Raw genomic sequence first — 19,347 nt, 5'->3', positions numbered from 1 at the left:
ATCCAAGATTTCTTTACCCACAATAGATTGCTTGCTGCAACAAACTGTGCCTTGGTTACACTTATTCCGAAGAAACAGGATGCAAAAACTATCCGTGATCTCAGGCCTATCGCTTGCTGCTCCACCCTGTATAAGATAATATCCAAAGTTCTTACACGAAGATTGAGTGCAGTGATCTCAGAGGTAGTTGATGAAAGCCAGTCAGCCTTTGTACCGGGGCGAAATATCCAGGATAATATTCTTATTGCACATGAGTTGATTCGTGGATATAATAGAAAACACTTGTCGCCTAGGTGTACCATACAAATGGATGTGCAAAAAGCGTATGATACCGTTGAATGGGATGCGTTAGAGCGGATTATGCAAGAGATGAGCTTTCCGGAGAAATTTGTCAAATGGATCATGACATGTATCAGAACTGTATCATACAGATGTACGGTTAATGTGCAAATTAGTAGAACTTTGAGAGCCAAACGGGGTCTTCGACAAAGGGACCCAATTTCCCCATTACTTTTTGTTTTGGTAATGGAATACATGCACCGGTGTATGGGGAAGCTGCATGAAACAAGAGAGTATCGATTTCATCCCAAATGTGCTAGACTTAAAATCACAAATATCTGCTTTGCAGACGATTTGTTGTTGTTTTCTAGAGGGGATGGCACGTCTATAAAGAGTATGATGAAGGTGTTTGATAAGTTTTTTGATTCTACAGGATTAAAGGCCAATCCGCAGAAATGTCAAGTCTATTTTGGTGGCACTAGAGATATTGACAAACAGGAAATTTTAGCAGCTACTGGTTTTGAAGAAGGACATCTCCCCTTCAAATATCTTGGTGTCCCGTTGTCTAGTAGAAAGCTAAGCATAGTGCAATGTCAGCCTCTGATTGATAAGATCATGGCTCGTATCAACCACTGGACAGCTAAATTGTTGAATTTTGCAGGTAAAAGTCAGTTGGTTCAAAGTGTGGTTTTTGCTATTGCTACCTATTGGATGCAGGTGTTCCCGATCCCTAAAAAGATTATTCAACGTATAGAAAGTCTATGAAGAATGTTTCTTTGGAGTGGAAAGATCGAGGGCAGTAGGAAAGCTCCGGTTGCGTGGGATAGAGTGTGTGATCCAAAGAAAGCTGGTGGGCTGAATATTATCTCGCTTAAGGAATGGAATGCAGCAACTATGATTAAACTGCTTTGGAATGTGCAAGCCAAGAAGGATAAGCTGTGGGTGAAATGGATTAATGCTTACTACATAAAGGGGCAGGATGTTCAAGAATGGCAAATTCCCCATGACTGTTCCTGGATCATTAAGCAAATCATGAAGAGCAGGGGGCTGATTACAAATGATCCGAATTGGAGGATGAAACTGGACTATGAGAAATTTAAAACAAGAGATAGCTATGAGCTGCTGCGAGAAACTCAACCACTTGTTAGCTGGAGATCTGTTTTTTACGCTAATCACGCAAGACCTCGAGCATTATTCCATTTATGGCTACTTATGTTGGGCAGGATCCCTACCAAGGATCGATTGGTTAAATTTGGGGTGCAGGTGGAACAAAGATGCTGTTTCTGTATTGAGAATGAATCAATTGATCACTTATTTTTTCAGTGCAGCTTTGCGAAATCAGCTTGGGGAGAAATGCTTATCTGGATGGGTTATCACCGGGGGCCTGAAGTTTGGAGCATTGAGAAGGAGTGGATCACTGCAGAAACAAAGAAAAAAGGGTGGAAGCGAAGCACATTGAAAATTGCAGTGGCTGAGACATCCTATATGCTGTGGAAACATAGAAATGAAGTTATTTTCAATCATACACAAGTGAACTGTAGCATGGTGGCTGACATTAAATATAATGTGGTTATTAGAAGTAGCATGAATAGGAAACTTATGAACCATATAGATATTGAGAACATTAAACTTTTAGGAGTTTGATGAGTTAGTATTGTGGATGTTTTGGTACCTGGACCCTCATTAGGTCGGTTGTATTCTCTGTTTTTGAGGAATAAAGTCAATATTCTCCAAAATACAATTAATAGGTATAAAATGAAGGTGAATCAATAAAATCAAGGTGAATCAAAATTTCCTAAACAATTTTAAAGTTAAAAATTATTTTACTAACTTATATAAATCAAAAACATTTTAATTCCATAAGTAAATTTTGAATTATATAGAATTAAATATAAAATTTGTTCATTAAATAAAATCAAGACAAAATCTTTTTTTAATTTTTTTAAACTAAATAAAAAATTATAACTAATTTTTAATTATGAATCAGAATAGAAATATATAAATATATAATAATAATTATTAATTTTGTAAGTGAAATATATAAATATATAATAATTAATATAGAAATATATAAATATATAATAATTATTATAAATTAAAACACTCATTTTTTAATTTTTATAATTATTATATAAATATATAAATATATTTATAATTAATATATAATAATTATTATATAAATATATAAATATATAATAATTTTTATAAATATATAATAATTATTATATAAATATATAAATTAAAACACTCATTTTTTTAATTTTTTTTTTGTAAATACATAATAATTATTTTAAATATATAAATATATAAATAAAAAATTATAATTCATTTTGTAAGTGAAATTATTTTAGTTTTTTTAATTAAAATTATTTTAAATTTTAAAATATGAATTAGAATAGAAATATATAATAATTATTATTCATAACTCATAAATTATATCAAAATATATAATTATTATTATTTATTACTCATAAATTATATCAAATTTATGATATATGAATTAATTAATACCCTAAAATTAATTTTTGGGATTTTTAGATTTTTTTTTTGTTTTTTCGGAGATGTATCTCCGAATTAATCAAAATCCCAATTTTTGGGATTTTTTCGGAAATGCACTTCCGAAGTCTGGAAAAATTTAGAAAAACAAATATTTCGAAAATGCATTTCCGAAGCAGGGTAAAGTGGGATTTTCGCTGGGGGTGACCCTCATAAGGAGGTGGGTAAAGAAAAAATCTTTTTTAGTCATAGAGGCTTATATTTTCCCATGTTTTCACCTAGAACCTTAAGTATTAGGATTTTATGTGAAAGACTATGAGATTTGTTTGAATTCAAAGAGTCAAAAGGTTTTTTTTATTTTATTTTTAATTTGATGTTAAGATTTGTCTCTCCAAACTTGTTTTTTACAGTCAAATTTATTGTTTTAATTTTTAAACTCAACGTCACAATCTCAAATCCACTACATTGTGTATTATGTATGGTTAGTTTTGATTAGGGCTGGCAAAGCGGGCGGCCCGCCCCGCCTCGTCATATGTTCACTAAAAAAGCGGGACGGGTAAGCCCGCAAATTGAAATGGACATAAAAATCTAGTCCGCCCCGTCAAGGTGGCGGGTTGGCGAGCGGCGGGCTTGCCCGTCTATTTTTTATTTATTTATTTTTATTTTTTTAATATATTTTTTTTACATTTTAATTAAATTTTTCACATAGTTTTTAGAACAATTTTTTATAAAGCATTTTATAATAAATTTTACTTAAAAATATTGAATATATTCACAAATAAATGTATAAAATAAAACCAACAAGAATTAGAATTAGTAGAATTAACTTATAAAAACAGCGGATTTTAACGGAGCGGCGAGTTTTGACGGGCGGCGGGCTTTGGCGGAGCGGACTATGGCGGGCGGCGGGTTTTGGCGGGACGGACTATGGCGGATGGCGGGCTTAAAATGTCAATCCGACGGGCCACGACCCGTTTTGCCACCCCTAGTTTTGATCTTTGTGGAAAATTTTCATGGTTTTATTATCTAATAAAAGTGTCTAGTTGGATTGAACAATTTGAGTTGGGAAGTTTATTAGTTAGGATAAATTCGAATCTGAATCAAACTATGGTGTTTGAATTGAACATTTTTATTAGTTCAGACAAAAACAAAATCAATTCTATGAAACTTGGTGTTAATTAGTTCGAAAAACGGGTTTTCAATATTCTACTCGCAAGCTTGTCTATAACATCATTATCGTATAAACTAGTATTAAACGTTCAACTTCAAGGAAAAAAAGAAGAAGGATGGTCTATTTCGTTCACAACCTATATGAAGAAATGAAGAATAAAAGATTTTACATTTAAGATTGTCTAATTTTAATGATCATATTGTCTTTAGCTGATGTAAATACGTTTTTTATCAAATATTTTAGCATATTTATTTTTAATGTACTAAATCAATCCAACCCAAATCAACATGTTATTTCTTGATTTGATTTAGTTTGGGCCTTATAGAAAAATTGTGGAAATCTAATACAAATCAATCGATCCATTTATTTTTGATCGATTTAAGCATCAAATTCTCTTGAAAGCGAGACAGTATGAAACTTTTTTAGGTTACCAAAATAGTAGCCTCGAGTCGAATCTTAGCGTTAAAAGGGCCTAACCCTCAATCATGCTCATGGATTCGGTTCGCATACACAACATTAAGATTTCGACCTTAAATCCATTATATTACATTTACGAGATATTGTTCGCTTTGGTCTTTATGGAAGACCTTCACGATTTTGTTCTTTTTTAAAATGTGTCTCTTTGGATTGAAGAATGTGAGTGACGTATATAAACTATGATTGATCTTGATTAATGAACAATATGAAAAAAATTTATGTCCAAGAAAACTCACATAATTTAAATTGATTTTGGTTTTTGAAATAGATAATTTTGGTCTAATTTTACAAAGATAAAAATTAACTTTCAAATAAACATATTTGTAAATATGATTTTAATGAAAATTAAATAATTATAAGTTGTTAAAGTTTTCATACATCAATAAAAAAAAATAATTAAACAATAAATTTAAAGATAAGAATCACGTTTCAAGTAAAAATTTACAAATATTAACTAGAAATAAAAAATAATTTTTGTTTCTACTTAAACCTTGACTGTGCGTCTGTGCGCATGATCCAAAAACATATGAAGTTCGAAAATAAGATGTGATGACCAGTGCAAATAATAGGCCTTTATGTTGGCATACCCTAATGACGTCAAACCGATGATGTCAGAGGAAAAAATATATCATCCACTATTTTAAATCAAAGAAAGGTTTTAAAACTTTTAGAATAATTATAGGATAATATACTATTTCATCGGATGATTGAAGACATACTTTGACATATGTCTGTCTAGACAACAATTTTACATATGAAGATTCTAGGTCTCAATATATCATAGAGAGTCTCTATATAAGCAACCGTGTACACCAAATAAAGATACACGCAATTTTTTAACACAAGTACATCTTACATGTAATAGTCATTAGCTCGAGTGTTTGAGTGTTTGCAAGTACCTCCCTTTTTATTCACATCAACGAACCACAAATATCATTCAAAGCTTCCAACATCTGAATAACCTCACAACTAAGTGAATGATTCCATATTGGAAGAATCACTAGAGTCGTAGGGGAGAACATCAATTAGTGTTCAACCCCTTACTCAAACAACAGAATTGAAAATTAAAGAAAAAGAACAACTCATAACTCCAATCTTTAATGATCTAGGGTTAGCAAATTTGTAAGGAGAAACCACAACCATAAATAAGGACTCACGACATCATCCTAAAACCTAGAGAATCATATCCAACCTCCACCGCTTATTGAGATAATCTATGTGCCTCAACTGAATGACAAACCATCAACATTAGTAGAGGAAAACTTAGATCCACGCCAAGAGAGGGGAAACAATGCATATCATGTCTTAACTCTAGTGGACCAGACAATAAACTCTAGAATAAACAACATGCCAACAAACTTTATTGTGATTCTACCTCTCAGACTCTTCAATGACATAGTTGCAAATCACAATAAGGACTTGGCTCAGTCACATAACTTGTTCCCCACCACGAGATAATTTATTCAAATTAGAACGAGAGGATAACCTACTAGGATATTGCAACCTCCATCACTAACGTGTCTCACGTTCCTTGTCCTTTGATGGTTACGAAAGGGACGAAGACATCTCTTTCGGGAACCCTTTTAATAGGAGAATAAATGAGTATCCATTAGGAAGGAACTCCAAAAATTATAAATAATGAGGACCTATGACAAAAATACCAATCTTGACGAGCATGTGGAACTTATTGATGTCTTTTGAACTTTAGGGGAGCGAGGAGAGCCCCTGAGAAGTGCAAGTTGTTTTTCCTCACTTTAAAAGTTAGTGCCATGACTTGATTTAGAAGTTTAAGGAACAAATCAATCAATTCATGGGGAGAACCCCTCAAATGTTTCTGCATGCACTTCACATCATAATGCTGTCACCCCGAGTCAGTGGAATACCTAGGATCCATCAGGTAGGGGAAAGACAAACCACTACAATACTACATTGAAAAGTTCAACAGAGAAGAAATAATGGTAAACAATGATAATGAGGATGATGATAAGTTGAATAAAATATTTATTGAGTCTTAGATTCCAACAAGGATCTAAATTCTCTGAGAGTATTGGAACTATGATCCCAAAAACTTTCAACAACCTACTTGCAAGGACTGAGAAGTATATACAATATGTTAAAAATTGGCCGCAAGAAAAGTGATTTACGATGGAGGGCTCTAAGAAATAAAATGTATGTTTTTTTGAAAATATTTGTATTCAGTGTATTATAAATTAAAATAATTAATTTTTTAAATATATATTTTCTATATTTGTAATTTTTAACCGAAGTAACTCAAAATTCTTTGACACAAAATAAAACTGCGTGCCCTATTTTTTTCTTTATGTATTTATTATTATTTATCATATTCATTCATATTTATTTTTTTATATGTAATGACAATTCAAGTCCTAGTTAAAACAATTTTGTAGTAGATTTTATTTTCTTTATCCATTCAATTATTTCTTCTTCTTTTCTTCTTTTTTTTTTTTTTCAGAAAAAGGAATTGTTAAAACGAAAAAAATAACTCATTTTTTCCTTCAAATTCAAGTACTAGCATATTGGAATTATGATATGAAGATAGAAATTGACATTCAACAAACATTTTACAAGAGAGAAATTTCTATCAAAATCAAGTAATCAACTACACTCTCAAAGACTCAATTTTAAATAATATTTTCACTCTTATCAAATATAATAGTTAACTATTCTATGCATATTTAATGTTAGTATTTTATATATACTTGTACATTACCTCTTAATATTGTGAACATTACAATTATAATTATAGGTAGACTAATAAATATATATTTTTTATATAAAATAAAAAAATTAAGTGAATTTAAAATATAATAGTTTAATTCACTTACTTTTTCAATTTTGTATAAAAAACACATTGATTAATCTACCTTTAATTATGATGATCATAACCTCACAACATTAAGAACTAATGTAAGATTATTTTGAAAATAGCAACACGAAATCTTCATAGAATAATTAACTTTTTTTACTTATAATTGAAGAGTGATTCATGAGACTCATGAAGAAGACTTGTCTAAGTCCTTGCTATTCAAGTATATATAACTAAAATCCTTAGAGAAAAATGATGAGACAAGGCGTGGACAGAATCCAGTATAGACATTTTCCATCTTTGCTATACATAATTCATTTATGTACTTGAAGGGCTCATGCTTCTGATTAAATGGTTGTGCTGCATATTCTTCAAATGGCATCCACTTCATGACAATAGAACAAAGCACAAAAGAAATTATTATAAGTATGGTTGAAAATGAGTCGAGTCGAATTTGAGATAGGAAGAAGAAAATAACAGAAGTACCTGAGCTGCCTCAATTTCGAGTTCTTGCTTTTTGATGTCAAAAGAAAGAGGATGCAGCATGCAAAGAAATGATATATCTGATTTCTCAAAGAATGAATTGTGTTCCTGTCTGAATCCTAGTACCTCCATAAATTCTGTATCAATCTGATTTGAAAAATACAAACCAAAATAAATATTGTTATATTCATTAGAATAACACGTTCGTTTGACTACAGACGTCTTAAGTCTTAAGACCCTGTGCGGTCGCGCGCCTTGCATGGAGATATACAACATTGTATTAAGATACTTACTCCGGTCTCTTCTTTTACTTCTCTAACTGCTGCTTCAAAGATCTCCTCACCCTGCAAGTACAAATCAAAAGTTTCTAACCAAATTATAATGATTTTTGTTTTGTAGATGAGATGTGATTTCGGTTTGAAATGTGCATACTGCATCAACTACTCCTGTAGGTAGCTTCCAAGCACCAATTCCATGGAATCTACCTCTTTTTTCCTTAACAACTAGCACCTACAAGCTCACCAAGGCAAAAGAAACAGATGAATTATTATCTTTTATCAGAAGAAGTCGAACTCGGTAAAATGGAGAACCAGTGATGGATCATATGTTATACCTCTTTCTTGTCATTCAAGACAAGGGCGCCGACTCTTATGCGATGAGAAGCGTTTGGAGGGATTGTGCAGCCTGTTTTGGAAATCCAGTTAACTAGCATTACATAGCTTGGTTCAGCATGGTGGTACCAGAAACCTTCCTGCAACATATCATAAGTGAATTTTCATAAGCTTTTTAGTATACTTATATAAGTGCTTATTTAATAAGACAAGTCTAAATAAGTTATTTTATCTCTAAGTCCCATATTACAGGTTTTTAACAATATTTTGAAGAGATTATGGAAAATTACCTTAACTGCAATTTCAACAAGATTAACAAGCTCAATAGGTAACTTGATCCACACGCCATCTTTTCCCTACAATGGAAACTAAAGTTAGTAAGAACACTATAAAGATTTCCCTCGAGCCGGAGAAGACTACAATAGACGACAAAGTTTTCCATCAAGAGATTTAACACTGTTGTGTGTCCAAGACTGCGTTCGAACCCAAAATCTTTGATTAAACTGGAAAAGACCCTTACCATCTCATCCAAGTACTCTTGAGTGTCTTAGACGAACATTTTATTTCATCGATTTTGCACCTCTAAAGTAAGCAATTCAATTGAGAGGTTAAGATAAGTATTCTCAACTGTAGATTAATAAATCAACGGTTGATGATAGCATTGATGTATTAATCAACCGTCAAGATTCTGAATCTTAACATCAAAACTTAGTATCTCGATTTCTATGAGTGAGATTCTTATTTCACGCACTTATATGCAACGACTACCATTTTGAAAATTTAGAGTCTTCTAAACTGAAAAAATTAAGAGTCGATATTGTAACCACTCATAATTTGTTATGCATGCGCATATAATACCGGTCATTAACTTGTTTATTAACGGTTGATATTATTTAGATCACTCTTTAGAATTTCTCACTTTCGGATGAATATAATCACCTGTTTCTTCCATTGTAAAAGAGAAGATTTAAGCAAAGAAGCAAAAACTTCAGGATCCATAGGATCCTTCAAATCAACAATGACTCCTCCATGTGCATCATTGGTAGCAGGCAGAATTTCAACACATTCAAATCCATTTTCACACAAATGGTCTCCTAAAGGAGGTGCCGAACTCGTTGCCACTGTCATGGAACGAACTGCAAATTCAATCAAAAAGTATAACCATGAGAGACAAAAACATCACAAGTGTCATTAAAAAAACCAAAGTAGAGAATATTCTTACCTTGAAGAACAAACCTTAAGAAGCCAATGAAGATTAAACTGAAAACTAGAGAATTTAAAGAGTAGAGTTAGATAGGGAACTTACAAAGAGCACTAACAAGTGGAAGTTGAAAACTTGAAAGGCACAATATTGCTATTTTGGTGTCATGAGTGCTTAGTGACGTAGTTCCACTGCAATTTGTTTCACTACATAACATTATTACCCTTTTCTTCACTCAATTATTCATTAGCCGCCCATTTTTCGATATTGATCCTATTTGGATTTAGATATAAGTGCTAGATCCATTTGCACTAACTTATGATAAACCTGATAGCAGAGATGATCCAACGGATTTTAAACCTTACACTGATACCATCTTAAAAAGTATAGTCAAACCTAATTCAACCTTATGAAACCAGCTTATAACCATCAGATCAGACCATATATTATCTGATGTGACATTTTAAACTAGTACTATACATGCATTTCCGTGAGTAACTGCACGTATGTGCGCGAATCAACTTACGTTAAGATCTAATACGCCAGGTTTTGATGTCATGGTTGCTTACTTGGTGGTCAAGTAAGTAATTAATAATTGATCCTTACACCAGTATGAACAAGTTTGGTTTGTGCATATGCTTTTGAATTTGTCATCCCTTACGTACATAATTCTTACAAAGTTAGTGCAAAATTTCAATGTTTTTTAATACACTTTGACCCTGTAATATAATTCATGATTGCGATTTTACTTTGTCCTCAATATGCGCTTGTTAAATATATATATTAAATTATGAAAACGTGAAACTCTAGATTGTTATCATCCAATTGTTCACACTTTACCTTGCCAACCTTCATGTAAAAAAATCAGTATAAACCAGAATTTAGATTGTTATAAATATTAATTAATGTTGGAGTCTTAACACACTCTATGGAGCATCACACATCATGGTCGGCGCGCCCAACTTCTTTAGAGATTTAAAACTAGAGTGATGTCTTTGAAATATATTAACATTTTAATTTTTATGATTGTTAATAGTTAAATCAAAGACTAAAATGATATAAACTCTTTCTTCTATTCACTCTACTATATGTAAATTATGTGTCATTTTATATATTTATAACTAAAATAAGTATTTTTTGGAGTCTTTTTCAAACCAAAATTTTGAGGTCTAAAGTTTTGTTTGGCCCGCCTTACCGTTGGTCGAGCCATGCATGACACAAGCAGTTAATATCAAAATAAAGGGTAATTTCTCATTGCACTCTTTTCTCAGGTCTTATGCGAAAATTCTACAATGCTCCCTGTTTTTGGAGATACATCTCCGGACGCACCAATTCTTCATTTTAGGTAAAGATAAATTCGGAGATGTATCTATGAAGGAAATTGTAGGATATGTTCGGAGATACATCTCCGAATTAACCTTTTTTAAATTCAAAAAATTATTTCGGAGATACATCACCAAACTAAGTGAACAAATCTAAATCTCACGCCAAACTCTCTTCTCCTTCTTTATTATTCAGGAAAAAAACTTTCTCTCTCCCATTTTTAGTTCCCACTCAAGGTCAAGTTTGGAGCAACATCATATCATTTACTTGTATCTTGTCATTTTCAACTCCCTTTAACTAATACATTCAACACCTTACATCCTCATCAACACATTTTGAGTAAGTTTCTCATTTACCTTATTTTGAGATTTGATTAATGTATTAGCTAAAATAGGTTAGTTTTAATGTGTTAGATAGCATTAACATTTGAAATAGATTATGTGTAGGATATGTTTCTATAATTTAAGTGAATTTGGATGACCTTTGGATGGCTAGGGCAGTGGCAAAAATGTTTCTGCCATGGAAGCTCAAAAACGAAGCTTTTTTCATAGATGTATCTCTGAAGTGTGTTATTTCTGTTGTTTGGAGATACATCTCCAAACCTTTTTCTTCTTGATGCACTAATCTTTTTTTATGTTTTTTAAGGAAAATGGCTGGAAACCCTAACCGCGTCGACAGGATGAGACACGGACGTGAAACACTAACCGTGTTTGCTCAGAGAGAGAGAGAGAGAGGGAGAGAGAGAGAGAGATATTTTACATGAGCAAGCTAAAGTTGTCCTTATGCCTCATGACAGGGAGGCGTCTACCTCTAGGCACGGGGGTCGGGGTCCCAGATTCATGCACACCATGATGAGGATGCCTTAGTTGCACAGCAGGTCCCAATTGTTGGGGAGGCCCCACTAGCAGACCCTTTTCCAAGAGGGCTCACAAACACTTCATTACTGATACACTTTGGAGATCATGTCGCTATGCATATCTGGGACGCATAGGTAAATTTTTTAACAGTTCTATTTTTTATATTTTAACCAAATTCAACTAGACTGAGACTATTATATTTTATTTTCAACAGGAATTCGAGTGTCTGAAATTTTTGAACCATGCCAGAAATATTCATAGTCTTTTTTCAGCCACAGGATGAGTGATTCCCATGTGTACTTCGGAACTCCGGTCTTGTATTTCTTTATGTTTCCAAGTATAACACCATCAGCCATAGCATGTAGATTGCATTTGCTGAGAGATGACATAGCAAAACGTCATCTTTCCACCTGCCCATCGGCGAGATGACGATTACATTAGATGATGTAGCTTGCCTCTTACACCTTCCCATTAGAAGAAGGTTGCTTGATCATTCTAGGATTACCAGGGAGGATGAAGTGGAGATTATGGTGGTTTATTTGGGAGCTGACCTTGAGGAAGCCTTTCGATAATGTAAGAACATAATGGATGCACATGCCAAGTTTTCTTGGTTGGCGAAGTTCTATAAAGACAACTTGAGATAGCCGGAAACCCAAACACTGATGATCTTTGGGTTGGCTACCACGGGGAGTATGCACTAAGGTGCTTCTTCCTATTCTTGGTTGGCACGTCCATGTTTGTGGACAAAAGTGCAACCTACGTGGATATGGCTTACCTTAAGTATTTCATCGACTTGGATTCCATTCACGTGTGGAACTGGGGGGTTACATGTTTGGTATACCTGTACTCCAAGCTGAGCGAAGGTTCTTGTTGGACGACAAATCAAATGACAGACTCATGTGAAGGATAGAAAAACACTTAGAAAGGGGGGTTTTGAATAAGTGTAGCTTTAAATTTTGTAAGATAAAAACAATTTACACAATGATTTTTATCGTGGTTCGTTGTTAACTAAATTACTCCAGTCCACCCCCTTGGAGTGATTTACCTCAGCTGAGGATTTAATCCACTAATCACACGAGATTACAATGGTTTTCCACTTAGACAACTTCTAAGTCTTCTAGAGTATACTGATCACAACCTGATCACTCTAGGAACAATCTGCTTAGATACCCTCTAAGACTTTCTAGAGTATACTGATCAACAACCTGATCACTCTAGTTCTTACAACTTAATGTAAACAAATTCTTTTAAGAGTTACAATGCTTCTTATAAAGCTATTATCACAACTGTGATTTTCTCTTAAGTTTAAGCTTAATCTCACTAAAGTATTACAACAGCAATGTAGTGAGGTTGATGATGAAGTTTGAGAGCTTTTTGAATTTGATAGCGTTTCTGTATATTTGTGCAAGTGTAGTATTCAGAATTCGTAACCTAGCTTCTCATCAGAACTTCATATTTATAGGCGTTTGAGAAGATGACCGTTGGGAGCATTTAATGCTCTGCGTATTCCGTACAACATTGCATTTAATGTTTCACTCTTTTGTCAACTACCTCGAGCCTTGCTTTCCTGTGTCTACTGACATTGCCTTTCATAGCTTTCAACGTTCCTTTTGTCAGTCAGCGTAGCCTGCCAGCTGGTACTTGCTTCTGATCTGATGTTTGTGTAAACAACGTTTGAATATCATCAGAGTCAAACAGCTTGGTGCAGAGCATCTTCTTGTCTTCTGACCTTGAAGTGCTTCTGAGCGTGATACCATGAGAACTTCAGTGCTTCTGCTTCTGATCTCAAGTCCTTCTGATGCTTCCATAGACCATGTTCTGATTCTGCTTGACCATCTTCTGATGTCTTGCCAGACCATGTTCTGATGTTGCATGTTGAACCTTCTGAGTCAGTGCTTCTTGCGCTGATTTTGTGCATACTCTTTATATAATTCCTGAATTGGAAATTTGCATAGTATTAGAGTACCACATTATCTCATACAAAATTCATATACATTGTTATCATCAAAACTAAGAATATTGATCAGAACAAATCTTGTTCTAACAATCTCCCCCTTTTTGATGATGACAAAAACATATATAAATGATATGAATTTGCGATCAGAATATCAGACGGCTAAAGACAATTACACAGCTATAGCATAAGCATATAAACATAGTGTGTGAATATGTCTCCCCCTGAGATTAACAATCTCCCCCTGAGATAAATAATCTCCCCCTGAAATAAATACTGGAAGAAGTTTTATACATAAAGGACTTCCCTGAGTATTTTCCATTTCAGTTGAGACGATCACATATGCTTAGATCTTCAGAACATTCACAGCTTCTGATTCTTGCTTCCATAGGACAGCTTCAGAGCTTGAATTTCTTCTTGATGATGTTTGATTCCCATTGTGTGGAATCTGTGCTGGCAGGGCCGTATCTTGATGATGTTGGATCGGTCGGTGGGTTATTCTCATTGATGATGTTTGATACCACATGCATAGTGTCAGTCATTACATATGCATGATTTTCATAACATGATTGAATGTGTTTTCAGTGTTATGAATTGATGATGTGCTAGCTGTGTGTTTGTTGAAATTGTCTGAATATGATACAATTGGGTGATGATATAGCTATGACGTGTTATTATTTATGATGCAATAATATTTGTTAATTGTGATGAGACTCACCCTTACATGTTGTTATTTTCAGATTGAGGTAGCGGCTTTCCGACTTGGTGAGGATTAGCTCATGAGTCTTCGTTTAGTTAGCGTTAGGTGTCATGCTTTGATAGATGTAACACTGGGGAACGTTATGTTTTTGAAATTGATTTAATAACTTTGGTTGTTTTGAATTAATTTGAGGATTGGTGGTATTTGATGATGGATTGTTATTTGATAATTTAATTCCGCTGTGTAAACATGAGATTGATGAATTATGAGGATTATTCCCTAGTGAATGCATGACAGTGACAGAATATATTTATTTTATTATCAATTATGGCACCCTTGGTTGCATGTACTCTGATTTAATTTTTAATTTCTGCGGGGGTTTAGTGTTAGAACAAGAATTGTTCTGATCAATAATCTTAGTTTTGATGATAACAATGTATATGAATTTTGCTCAAGATAATGTGGTACTCTAATCCTATGCAATTTCCTTTTCAGGAAATATATAAAGAGTATGCACAAATCAGCGCTAAGAAGCTTTGACTCAGAAGGTTCAGTATGCAACTTCAGCACATGGTCTGGCAAGACATCAGAAGATGGTCAAGCAGAATCAGAACATGGTCTATTAGAAGCATCAGAAGAACTTGAGTTGAGAAGCAGAAGCACTGAAGTCATGGAATCACGCTCAGAAGCATATCAAGATCAGAAGATCAGAAGATGCTCTGCACCAAGCTGTTTGTACTCTGATGATATTCAACGTAGTATTTACAAAGAACAAATCAGAATCAAGTACTAGATGGCAAGCTACGCTGACTGACAAAAGGAACGTTAGAAGCTATTAACTGCAACATCAGTAGTCACAGCAAACGCAAGGCTCGAGGTAGTTGACAAAAGAGTGAAACATTAAATGCAATGCTGTACGGAATACGCAAAGCATTAAATGCTCCCAACGGTCATCTTCTCAAAACGCCTATAAATATGAAGTTCTGATGAGAAGCAAGGTTACGAATTTTGGACGCACTTTGAACGAATTCTGAACTATCTCTGATACTATCTTGCTGTTCACTTCAAAAGCTATCAAACTTCATCTTCAACCTCACTACATTACTGTTGTAATACTTTAGTGAGTCTAAGCTTAAATCTGTAAGAGAAATATCACAGTTTGTGATTATCGCTTTTAAGAAGCAATTGTAATACTCTTAGAATTTGTTTACATTAAATTGTAAAGGACTAGAGTGATCGGGTTGTGATCAGTATACTCTAGAGAAGTCTTAGAAGGTCTCTAAGCAGTTGTTCCTAGAGTGATCAAGTTGTGATCAGAAGACTCTAGAAGACTTAGAAGTTGTCTAAGTGGAAAACCATTGTAATCTCGTGTGATTAGTGGATTAAATCCTCAGTTGAGGTAAATCACCTTGTATAGGGTGGACTGGAGTAGTTTAGTTAACAACGAACCAGGATAAAAATACTTGTGCAAATTATTTTTATCTTACGAGTTTTTGAAACTACACTTATTCAAACCCCCCCTTTCTAAGTGTTTTTCTATCCTTCAATTGGCATCAGAGCGCCGGTTCTAAGGTGCAAGCACTTAACCGTGTTTAGAAAAGATTCAGGAAGAGAAAAACGCTTCAGTAAAAGATGGCTGGTGAAATTCCAACAAATACATCTGCATCTACATCTGGCTCTGCTGAGCAATACAATGGTAACAATGGTTATACTAGACCACCAGTATTTGATGGTGAAAACTTTGAATACTAGAAAGATAAACTGGAAAGTTACTTTCTTGGTCTAGATGGTGAATTGTGGGATCTTCTGATGGATGGTTACAAACATCCAGTGAAAGCCAGTGGCGTAAGGCTTACAAGGCAAGAAATGGATGATGATCAGAAGAAGCTTTTCAAGAATCATCATAAATGTAGGACTGTTTTGCTGAATGTTATCTCTCATGCTGAGTATGAGAAGATATCTAACAGGGAAACTGCCCATGATAAATATGAGTCATTGAAAATGACCCGTGAGGGAAATGCTCAAGTCAAGGAGACTAAAGCTCTTGCTCTAATCCAGAATTATGAAGCCTTCAAGATGGAGGATGATGAAGATATTGAGAAGATGTTCTCAAGATTTCAAACTCTAACTGCTGGATTGAGAGTTCTGGATAAAGGCTACACCAAGGCTGATCATGTAAAGAAGATCATCAGAAGCTTGCCCAGAAGATGGGGCCCAATGGTGACTGCATTCAAGATTGCGAAGAATCTGAATGAAGTTTCTTTGGAAGAGCTGATCAGTGTCCTGAGGAGTCATGAGATTGAACTTGACGCAAATGAACCTCATAAGAAAGTTAAGTCTATTGCATTAAAATCTAATTTTAAAAAATGCACTAACGCTTTTCAGGTTGAAGAAGAAGATTCTGAAGAATCAGAATCAGAAGAAGAAGATGAACTGTCCATGATTTCCAGAAGAGTCAATCAACTCTGGAAAAGCAAGCAAAGGAGGTTCAGGAGCTTCAAAAGCTCAAAGAAGCCTGAAAGAGGAGAATCTTCTGGAGGCAGAAGAAATGACAAGAAAAAGGCCGTGTGCTATGAATGCAATGAGCCAGGACACTTCAAAAGTGAGTGCCCAAAACTTCAGAAGGAAAATCCCAAGAAGAAATTTCATAAGAAGAAAGGTCTTATGGCAACATGGGATGATTCAGAATCAGAATCAGACTCTGAAGATGAGCAGGCAAATCTGGCACTAATGGCCACAATGGATGACGAATCAGAATCTACATCAGAATCAGATTCTGAAGAGGTATTTTCTGAACTATCTAGAGAAGAGTTAGTTTCCAGTCTAACAGAACTTCTGGAACTCAAGTCTCTGATTAGTATCAAATACAAGAAGCTGAAAAAGCTATTTGAATTTGAAACTAAGAAGCTTGAAGAGGAGAATTCTGAACAGAAGGAAAAAGTTTTAAATTTATCCAAAAATACTGGATCTCCTTCTGTCTCTGAAAAATCTACTCCTAGTCTGAACAATATTCTGAAAGAATATGACTTAAGTTTCAGAAAGTTTTTATCTAGAAGTATTGGCAGAAGTCAACTTGCTTCTATGATATATGCTGTGTCAGGAAACAAAAGAGCTGGCATTGGTTATGAGGGTGAAATCCCATACAAGCTTGAATCTGTGGATGATATGAAAATATCATACAAGCCTCTGTGTAACCAATTTAAATTTGGCCACTCCCATGATATTAGGCACACATCACATGCTCAAAGCTTTCACATAACACACACCAAGAAGCATGTGACAAAACCTAAGAAATATCATGGAACTCAGAACATAAACTATCATTCTGTTCCTCCTATTTCATATAATGCTAAACCCAAGTTCAATCAGAACTTAAGGAAAACTAACAAGAAAGGACCCAAGAAGATGTGGGTACCTAAGGAAAAGATTATTCCTATTGCAGATATCCTTGGCTGCAAAGAAGGAAAAGCACAACATGTCATGGTACCTGGACTCTGGATGCTCGCGACACATGACAGGAAGAAGGTCTATGTTCCAAGACCTGGTGCTTAAATCTGCTGGAGAAGTGAAGTTTGGAGGAGATCAGAAGGGTAAAATTATTGGCTCAGGAACTATAAAGTCTGGTAACTCTCCTTCTATTTCTAATGTTCTTCTAGTAGATGGATTAGCTCATAACTTATTGTCCATAAGTCAATTAAGTGACAATGGTTATGACATAATCTTTAATCAAAAGTCTTCCAAGGCTGTAAGTCAGAAGGATGGCTCAATCCTATTTACAGGCAAGAGAAAGAACAACATTTATAAGACAGATCTTCAGGATCTTAAGAATCAGAAGGTGACTTGTCTTATGTCTGTTTCTGAAGAGCAATGGGTCTGGCACAGAAGATTAGGACATGCTAGTTTTAGAAAGATTTCTCAGATTAACAAACTAAATCTTGTCAGAGGACTCCCTAATCTGAAATACAAATCAAATGCTCTTTGTGAAGCATGTCAGAAGGGCAAGTTCTCCAAACCTGCATTCAAGTCTAAGAATGTTGTCTCTTCCTCAAAGCCGTTAGAACTTTTGCACATTGATCTGTTTGGCCCAGTCAAAACAGCATCTGTCAAAGGGAAGAAATATGGATTAGTCATCGTTGATGATTATAGCCGCTGGACATGGGTAAAGTTCTTGAAACACAAGGATGAGTCTCATTCAGTGTTCTTTGAAATCTGCACTCAGACCCAAACTGAGAAGGAGTGTAAAATCATAAAAGTCAGAAGTGATCATGGTGGTGAATTTGAGAACAAATTCTTTGAGGAGTTCTTCAAAGAAAATGGTATTGCCCATGATTTCTCTTGTCCTAGAACTCCACAACAAAATGGAGTTGTAGAACGAAAGAATAGGACTCTACAAGAAATGGCGAGAACCATGATCAACGAAACCAATATGGCTAAGCACTTCTGGGCAGAAGCAATAAACACTGCATGTTATATCTAGAATAGAATCTCTATAAGACCTATTCTAAATAAGACTCCTTATGAATTGTGGAAGAACAGAAAGCCCAACATTTCATATTTTCATCCTTTTGGATGTGTTTGTTTTATTCTGAACACTAAAGATCATCTTGGTAAGTTTGATTCTAAGGCACAAAAGTGTTTCCTTCTTGGATATTCTGAACGCTCTAAAGGCTACAGAGTATACAATACTGAAACATTAGTTGTAGAAGAATCAATCAATATCAGGTTTGATGATAAGCTTGGTCTTGAAAAGCCAAAGCAGTTTGAAAATTTTGCAGATATTGATATTGATATCTCAGAAGTTGAAGAACCAAGAAGAAAAGTTTCAGAAGCTGAAAACCAAAGCAGCAAAGAATCAGAAGATCAAATTGCTGCATCCTTGGAAAATCTGAGAATTTCTGAAGAACCAACTATCAGAAGGTCATCTAGACTCACATCTGCTCACTCAGAAGATGTCATTATTGGAAAGAA

At 34.4% G+C, this 19,347-nt stretch overlaps 2 protein-coding genes across 3 annotated transcripts; one reads left to right on the top strand and one right to left on the bottom strand.

The window, feature by feature from the left end:
- The first annotated feature begins 1,047 nt into the window (after nt 1–1,047).
- On the top strand, nt 1,048–1,923 carry LOC131637052 (uncharacterized). The gene has a single exon (XM_058907615.1). The coding sequence runs from the start codon at nt 1,048–1,050 to the stop codon at nt 1,921–1,923; it is 876 nt and encodes a 291-aa protein (XP_058763598.1).
- A 5,465-nt stretch (nt 1,924–7,388) lies between these two features.
- Nucleotides 7,389–9,951, bottom strand: LOC131637044 (nudix hydrolase 10-like). 2 transcript variants are annotated; one of them, XM_058907607.1, is made up of 8 exons: nt 9,651–9,951; nt 9,284–9,480; nt 8,635–8,700; nt 8,347–8,484; nt 8,166–8,243; nt 8,027–8,077; nt 7,737–7,880; nt 7,389–7,635 (listed from the first exon to the last, which is right to left on the bottom strand). In XM_058907607.1, exons 1-8 carry the CDS (start codon nt 9,760–9,762, stop codon nt 7,438–7,440), a joined length of 984 nt encoding a protein of 327 aa, XP_058763590.1. In that variant the 5' UTR covers nt 9,763–9,951; the 3' UTR covers nt 7,389–7,437. The 2 variants fall into 2 exon arrangements, with proteins under 2 accessions (XP_058763590.1, XP_058763591.1); XM_058907608.1 differs by lacking the exon at nt 9,651–9,951 and adding an exon at nt 9,567–9,644.
- Nucleotides 9,952–19,347: the final 9,396 nt, after the last annotated feature.

Source organism: Vicia villosa, unplaced genomic scaffold (assembly GCF_029867415.1).
Source record: "Vicia villosa cultivar HV-30 ecotype Madison, WI unplaced genomic scaffold, Vvil1.0 ctg.001901F_1_1, whole genome shotgun sequence".
In the NCBI taxonomy this organism is placed as follows: Eukaryota; Viridiplantae; Streptophyta; class Magnoliopsida; order Fabales; family Fabaceae; genus Vicia; species Vicia villosa.
Note: the sequence above shows the minus strand (reverse complement) of the source record. Positions and strands in the feature narration are given on the sequence as shown.